Raw genomic sequence first — 8,811 nt, 5'->3', positions numbered from 1 at the left:
CAGGAATTCATCATTTAACCAGTATCACTGCAGGGTGTACTCGATTGAGACTATACACAAAAAAAAAAAGTGCAAGTATCTCAGTCATCGGTACACTGAAAAGATAGTACAGCTATTTCACATACCTACCACTCCAATAGTACCGTTATGGAAGACTGCTCTTTGGCAATTTTGCATGTGGAAAATAATGAAAAATTACAAGTAAAACCTAACCAATAATTCAGAATAAGGCATTTCTAAGTGTGCTTGTCACTTCCTCCATACTGCCCATTTAACCTATCTTCAACTTCAAAAGTCATCATAAATGCTCCTGACTGTGGGCAAAGTCTAAGGTTTCTCCTCTCCTAGCACTGCCAGCTGTGGAAGAGCTCCCAGATTTCTTCCACCTTCTTGCAAGTATCAGTATGTCCTTCTTTTAAAGCCTCTTAATTTTTTATCTTCATCTATCAAAATAAATGCTTTCTATACAAGGTCAACTTTTTTCATAAACGATCGACATGGAGAAAAAAAAAAAAACAAAAAAAAAAAAACCACAAACAACCACAAAACCAAAAACAGACTAATCACAAAACATAACTTGGACACACTTTTTTTTTTAAAAAAAAACAAAAACAAAAACACCATACCCCCCCCAAAACCACATCAGTAATTTTTAGTGTATTAGCTTTCATAGACAGAATCTGCTGTACTCCAAATTTGAAAGCTGGCAGACTTATTTTGTTGCAGTAGACACAGCGAGCTCATCACTTCCAAACAACATCAAAGTGACACTACATATGGTACTTGCATTGTCAGATTTTTCTATCAACAGAACAATTCTCATACATGCATGAGAATTTAAAGTATTTTGGGATTTAGCTGCTAAAATGAAACAAATTTTATAAATCCCTTACTTTCTGCACATAACACAAAGTTTCTTTGGAGCAGGTTTGTGTGAGAATGATGAAAGGCAGGTAGTAGAACAGAAAAGGTGAGCTGATCCTTTTCGCTGATACGCAGTCTGTCCCTTCTGCAAAGGCTTTTTGCAGTTTGCACATGTGACTTTAACCTGTTTAGAAGGCTGCTGCTGGGCAGAAGGCTGGAAAATCTGCTTAGGAAGTGATGCTACAGGTGACAAGGAATCCACACCTGGTTGCTTCTGATTCCTAGGGAAGGAAGCTGACTGGGATATCCAAGAATCTTCAAGACAAAAAAACAAACATAAAAGTGAACAGACATGTACATATATACATATAGAATAATATTCATTAAATAATTTTTCTGCTGGAATCAGCAGTTAACAGAAGAAAGCCATTATTTTAGAAATTCCAGTTTAAAGTAAAATACTGTCTGATGGTACTGCTCTCCATTGTTACAAGGCTTTAGAACAATAACAAATTTCAGGACAGTCCCATCCTACATCTAGTAACAAATTTTGCAGACCTCAAGTCACCTGCACTGGGTTTGTAAACTGGCAATTCCATCTTCAGGCAAACAAAATTGCAATTAGAAAAAAAAAAGATAAGGACAGAGAACATGGAATTTCTGAACTAATTTCCGCACATTTTTAAGAGCAAGAAATCTTAGGTTTTCATTTGTCATTTTGTTCTAAAGCTTTAATAGCATCATGTGTCTAACCCTAGAATTGGGGTTCCCCATACTAGTTTCTTAGTCCAACCTGCAGCCAAAGAACGACACTGCAGTTACAGCAAAGCAGAATGGCTCCACAGCTCGGCTCTGCACCTATGTCAGTGATTCCTAGAAGAGTTCCTATTTTTTCTCCACAACTTTTTCAACCCAGTGAATACCAATTAATGTGCAAACTGGTAAATTCACGAGAGTTCCAAGTCTTCTTCAGCAGAAAACAATGAACCTAGAAAATAATATTTCATTAAGTTCTGGCAATGCACAAATACATGTCCCTGTGTTCCACACTCCACCAGTCTTCCATTTGTGTTTTTGTACAATAGATTACTACAAAACAAAGTCATCTTTGCCCAATAATTTGTAGCATAATGTGTTACAGAGTGACCTGCGTAACAAAAACTTAAGTAACTTTTTCTCCAACAGAAATACATCTAGAAGGATCACGTGCTTCTGTTAAATTATATGCCCAGTATCTTGATTTGGAACAGAATATACAGATCTAGAGAGAAAAAAAAAATCCCCCAATAAAATGTAATTTCTAGGCTTTTCTCTGGAGTTTAAGCTCTCGTTTTAAATAATCACCTGAATTTCATTTAAATATTACTAGAATTTCATTTTAAACATCAGAATTTAGGAACATTGAACTTCTGAAGAATGTCAAGAATGATACGTTACTCAAGTATGAATTAAAATCTGAACAGGAACTTCTTTGGATTATAAAAAACATTTACACACATATTCAATAGTAAGTGTAACCTATCCCAAATACTGTCACAGCACTTGGGACTTACCTTTCAAGCTTTTTATTGCCAGCCTGCTGAACAGTACTTTACTCTGGCTGAATAGTGAACATCTACCTATATATTACTGCATTGAGTAGTACTTATGCTACTACTTTTAAGTAAAGAGTAAACACAGCATTTACTATAACTAAATACTAAAACCTCCAATGTTTTAGTGCAGTGACTCAGTGTTTTCCTGGAGTTATTACAACTTGTATTAACAAATATAAGAAAGATGATTTTAAACTCTGGAAGTTCAAATAACAAAAACCTGAACCTATAGACTTCAGCAACTGCCCATACCCTCCTCTTAAGAGACATTATCTTGGCCCATAATCATTAGATAGATGGCACCCCTTCCTCATGCTGTTTTCCAAAGTCATCTGTCCAAGAAGGTTTTATTAACGACATACTCTATTACATAGTTTTGAAATTCGTTTTAGGGGCAAAGTTCCAAGAACCCCTGTTACAGCACCAACGTACACTCCTTAGCATGCAGAAGATCATTTTCCAGTGCTACTTTGTAGCTGCCAAGGATGTCCTACTTCTCAGACACCTAGGGCAAGTTGCAAAGTTGCCCACTGTAATGCCTGAGCTAGAACAAAGGGGTGAAGGGAAGAGGGAAAGAAGGTAGACCACCACCTCCCCGTCCCACACATTCCTCTTTAAAGTAGTTTACCTTTGAAGGCACGAGTAACCATACTGACAAATTAAGACTTGCGTGCGCCCTTCAAACTTCTCTTCATTTTTATGTCTACTACCTCAAATATATTTATATCCTAGTAGTATCCTCAGAACCTCAAAGTATTTTGAGGCTCTCTTTTCTCACAGGTTTCAGGCTGGAGCACATTGCACCTTAATAGAAATATGCAGAACATGCAGGAAAGTTACATGTGCTTGTAATTCCCACAGCACTCAACTTCCACACATGAAAACGGGTTTGCGAGACCAGCTTGCGTTAGAAACTTTTATCATGACTTCCTAGTACCTCATTAAGATTATTTCAGTATTTCCTTAGTATCTTAAGGCCTTCAAATAGCCTCCTCCAATTGACATTTTGTTGCATTACCCCCTCTACAAACATACCACAAGAACAACTGAAGATCGATCTTTTTTTTTTTTTCCACCCGTTTCTTGCAGATTGCATCTTCATAGACATTGACTTTTATATTATGACTTTTCTTCACATCTCACTTTCTCACCACGTTACCTCCTCCATTTATGTTCTCTACAAAGCATCTGTAAAATCTGTTTTGCATATCCTTGAACTGAGAAGGCGTATCGCACTCTCTCAGTTGACTCCCGATAGCTTCCATGCCTCACTGTCCTTATGTCTTAATCTTTCAGGTTCCCACCTGCAATTCTTTAACGGCTAAGCTCATGACTGTACAATGTCATGTTCAATTTCTTCTCGCTATAACGGATGTTCAGGGTGTTCCCATCCTGTCTCACTCACTCCTGCTCTAAACTGCTATAAAATTATACCTTACTCTCATTTGCACCAATGTCTTGGAGCAATCTCGGAAAAAAAAATTGCTCAATTAAATGTCTTTTTTGAAAAAGAACTGAAAAAAAACTGTATTGGCACAACTTGGGGCAGAGGTGGGAAGAAAGACAGCAATAAACTTTTACAGAGGTCTGCAGCTCTTCAAACACATTCAGCTCCATTTGCATTAACACCCTGGTTCAGATCAAGGCAATTCTGAACTGCACCCTCAATTTACTAGGTGTGGGTTCTGGTTTTGGAGCACAAAACTAGATTCCATTCAGAGAAACAAAACAAAGCTCCAGTCCAAAAGTACTTGAAACTCATTTGCATTGACTTTTGTTCATCTACCTGGACTTCATCAAGCCCTTTGATGTGGTCTCCCTACAAAATTCTTGCTGCTAAATTGGAGACATACAGATTTGGTGGATAAGGAAGTGGCTTGATAGTGGCATCCAAAGAATTACAGTTAATGGCTCGATGTCTGACTGATACTGTTTAGTATCTTCATCAACAACACAGTGGGATTAAGTGCACCCCCAGCAAGTTTACAGATAAGATCAAACTGAGTAGCACAGTTGATAAGCTATGGGTAACGGATGGCATCCAGAGGGACCTTACTAGGCTTGAGGAATAGGCCCATGTGAACCTCGTGAAGTTCAATAAAGCAAGGTCTTTCACCTTGGTCAGGGGAATCCTCAATGTCAATACAAATCGAGGAATGAACGGATGAGAGCAGGCCCAGAGGAGGGCCACAAAAAATGACAGAAGGCAGGAACATCTGTCCTGTGAAGAAAGGCAAAAAGAGTTGAAGTTGTTCAGCCTGGGGAAGAGAAGGCTCCAGGGAGACCTTATTGAAGCCTTTCAATATATAAAGGAGTCTTACAAGAACAAGAGAGATACTTTTCACCAAGACCTGTAGTGATATGGCAACAGATAAGATTTTTAAATTGAAAGAGGATAGATTTGGATTGGACACAGGGAATAATTTTTTACAATTAAGGTGCTAAGACACTGCAACAAACTGCCTAAAGAAGCTGTGGATGTCCCATCACTGGAAGTATTCAAGGTCAGGTTAGACAGGGATTTGAGTGACCTGATGCACTGGAAGATGTCCCTGTCCATGGCAGGGTGTTTGGAATAAGTACTCTTTAAAGGTTCTTCCAACCCAAACCATTCTGTCAAATAAATTCTGAACTTACATGTTTGATAGAAATTTCTCTATTATGCTCCTACTGCTTCTCGTACAGTGGAGACACCTGGCTGAGGAGAACAAAGTAACGCTGATCCAGAAGACATCTTCCAAACCACATATAGAATCACCTAGGCTGGAAAACACCTTTAAGATCACCGAGTCCAACTGTAAACCTAGTAGTGCCAAGTCCGCCACTAAACCAAGTTCCTAAGCACCACCTCTACACGTTTTAAGTATCTCCAGGGATGGTGACTCCACCTGGGCAGCCTGTTCCAATGCTTAACAATGCTTTCAGTGAATAAATTTTATTTAACACCAAACCCCAGCCTCTCCTGGAGCAACTTGAGGCTATATTTATTAGTGGTTTTTTAATCCACAATCTTCAAATTATACAAATCAAAGCATTTTTATCATCAGCAAGCTTAAATTAACTAAGCAGGACTAAATTAAGTAAGCAGCAACTCCACGTCCATTGGAATTGCTTTAGAAATCTGGAAATCAGAACAGATGGAACATCAATGATCCAGGAAAGTTTAATCTATCCTTAGCCATCTTAGACCAGAACTGTGCTGAATACATTAAACCTATTTAAGAACAAATGCTTCCTGCCATATTATCAAAGTTTCTAATGAGCAGGGTTAACTTCTGACAAGATTTTCTAGAAAAAAGAAGAAGCGACTTTGAAGGAAAAAGAACAAAATACCAACTTTTATCTTAAAAAGATGTAAAGGGAAGTTTTTTCAAGTACAAAAACTTCTAAGTGAACTGCACCTACCACGTCTCCTGCTTTTTCTTGTGTAAAAGGCATTTCCACTATAGCCATCTTCCCTCCATCCTCCTCTTTCTTATTCTCATATTTTAGCTTATTTCTAATTCTTCTCCTTTGGCATTTTTCTCCTTCCCTTTTACCTGTGTCAGCCCTTCCTGCTTCCTTTTGGACCTACTGCTCTTTGTTTTTCACATACAAAGACCACAGCCACTTTGAAATACACCTCTTACACCCACCTGTAAAGTTATTTTTCCTCCCTTATGAGCGAGTCTTTCACCAAGTCCCTACGAAGGACTTTGAGTCACTACTCCTGTTTCTTGGAACTCAATATTGTTTCAACACTGCTACGGTCCCAGCCTATCAAACTTCATGCCAGCAAAATTCCAAAATATAAGTTCAGTAGTTTAGAGAAGGCACAAGCTAACTGTCTTAAGATGCACTTTCCCCAAGAACATAAAAGGCACTAATTTAAGGTAACAAATCCTTAAAGTTCTCACCCATGACTGCTTGACCATCTGTGATAAGTCACCATAACCCAAGTCTACGGGATAAAGTAGCAGCAGTGAGAATGTCAGTTTTGCAAGACAGGGAACTGAACTTCTGAACCATTCAGTGAGATACCGAGGCTAGAAAAACTTGCCAGCTTTAAACTCCAGAAGTCAAATTTTGAAATCAGTTTCAAGATTAACACAACAAAACCACAACCTAACATCCAACTTAACACTTTAAGTTTCATACTGCCATTTCCATAATACAATGAAAAATTCATTTATACTTCTGCAAAAAGACGTGTGGTAGGGTATGGCCCAACTGAAGAACTGTGCTATTTAAATAGTCATTGAAAAACAGGCAAAAAAAAAAACAACCACACAACTATGTATTTTAAACAGCATTGAGCAAGTTAAAGTATAGTGCATTAATAAAGGTCTACTGCACCCAGATTGCAACTATTTTAAATTTTCCTTTTAAAAACATCCTAACTTGTCTGAAGTTAAAACTGTAGAAAAGTGGCAATTTGGCTTTTCTCACCACTTTTAGCCTAACAGGGCAGGACAGTACTAGTGTATGCTAGAACCTAGAAGGTTTTTGAATTGCTTACGTGAAAGCTTAAAATCTGTTGAACAGCAACTCCAGAAGAACATTCATGGCTCCATATTGCTACTAGCGAAAACTGTTTACTTGCTAAATTAGGAGACTGCTACTTATACACAGACAAAAAACAAAACCAGGCAATTCAAACTAATTAATATTGTATGATATAAGTACACATTATCACAGGCAACTAAATAGCAGTTATGAAGTGCGGATAATTTACTGCAGGAATATGCGAATCCACGAGTAACTTGGACTCTGTTTTGTCAAGCATTGTAAATACCAAGTATCACTCAGAATGCAATAAATTATGACAGCTAGCTACTTACAATTTAGCATTAGACCTTCAAATTCTTTTTTCTATGTGTTAAATTATATTCTAATGGCAAGACAACAGATCAGCAAAATACTGCCTAAATAACTTTGATGCGCTATGCTAGTCCTAGAACTCCACAAAAAGATGCAAAAGTTACATATATACACTAACCTTTGTGTCATTTAAGTTGGTACACTTAAGTGATGAAGAAAGCTTTACTTTAGCCACAAATACTTGATTCTCAAAATACCTGAAGGTATCAACCTACCTCCTTAACCGGGATACTCTCCTACCTATTTAATGCATTATGTCACTGGGTCTATTTTATTCTGGAGACACAGAGGTAAGGTTGTGTTGTTGACGAAGGGAACCATCATCTTCTATATGAATCAAGCTAAATAACTAAACAGCACCACTGCTAAAATAGTTTAATCAAATATTCTATTATTTATTTTCAGCTTTTAAAGAACTGTTCAGAATTGCAGCTTACCCGGATTATGATGAGTCACAGATTCTCCGTTTTGAAATACATCTCCAGCCACATTCATTCTACCAGGATTGAAAGGTCCTACTCCAGTCTTGGTCTGTGAAGTCAAAGATGGGGTGTATGTTTGCATATTAACACCAAAATTACTTGACTGCAGTCCGTTAGATACATCTCCCAAGCTGGCATTCTGCAGTGATGTTACATGTGTAATCATTAAGTTCATGTCACGCCCTTCAGTGTTTTCTAAATGACCACTCACAGAGCTCATAGCACCTGTTTCTAATGTAGTAACATTAGCAATCTGAATTTCAGAGTCTGGTTCTGTGGTTATACCACTATTACCTATTCCTGAATTTACCTTACTTCTTGAAAAACTGGAAGCTGAGAATTCCATATCGCTGGTTCTATTTTTACATTCTGGAAGTCTTCGTTCATTAAAACTGGAAGCATTCTTCTCTTGTTCTTGATTTGTTTCAATGTCTTCTTCATCATCAATAATAATAGTTTCACTTATATTCCCCTTTTGAGAATTTAAGTCTTTTGGAGGAGGAAGCATTTTGCAATCATTCCCTTGAAGTTCTTCATTTTTTGAAGATGTAAATGCAGTGTTCCTTTGATCTGCTATCAATGATGTAGAATTTTGTGGAGGTTGTAGAGGTTCAATAAAAACTACATCATCGTCATCTTCTACAGCTGAGTTTTGGAACTTATTAGGTCTAGAAACTAAAGAACCTGGTGGACCTCCAAATGTATTTCCTACATTTGCAAGACCCGCTGCCATGGCTGTATTCCCTAGTAGACCAGGAGGATGTTCAGACAGTTCTAATCCTCCCAGAGGACTCGTGTCCATTCTACATCTGCTGTTTAAAAGAAAAACAAAGCAAGAGAAGAAAAAAAAACACCAACACATCCAAATTTAGAGTAAGGTATAACTTTCCAATAACAGTTCTTATAAATAACTACAGAATTAATCATTCTAGAATTTACTTTTTCTTCCTGAGATCATGTAAAAAAAACACTAAAGTTTCTCCATACACTTTCTAATCCCATACTAATAA

General features: G+C 37.5%; 1 protein-coding gene across 2 annotated transcripts in view; it reads right to left on the bottom strand.

Moving 5' to 3' along the window:
- The window catches only part of LOC103776765 (zinc finger MYM-type protein 2-like), a 13,749-nt gene extending 5,146 nt beyond the window's left edge, over positions 1–8,603 (bottom strand). The window contains exons 1-3 of one of the 2 annotated variants that reach the window (XM_008944291.1): positions 8,112–8,603; positions 7,757–7,850; positions 894–1,179 (exon numbers count right to left, since the gene is read on the bottom strand). In XM_008944291.1, the coding sequence (XP_008942539.1) occupies positions 894–1,179; positions 7,757–7,850; positions 8,112–8,603 (872 nt within the window). Of the gene's footprint in view, positions 1–893; positions 1,180–7,756 lie in introns of both variants that reach the window. The other variant, XM_008944290.1, reaches the window with a different exon arrangement.
- Positions 8,604–8,811: the final 208 nt, after the last annotated feature.

This window comes from Merops nubicus, unplaced genomic scaffold (genome assembly GCF_000691845.1).
Source record: "Merops nubicus isolate BGI_N331 unplaced genomic scaffold, ASM69184v1 scaffold7917, whole genome shotgun sequence".
In the NCBI taxonomy this organism is placed as follows: domain Eukaryota; kingdom Metazoa; phylum Chordata; class Aves; order Coraciiformes; family Meropidae; genus Merops; species Merops nubicus.
Note: the sequence above shows the minus strand (reverse complement) of the source record. Positions and strands in the feature narration are given on the sequence as shown.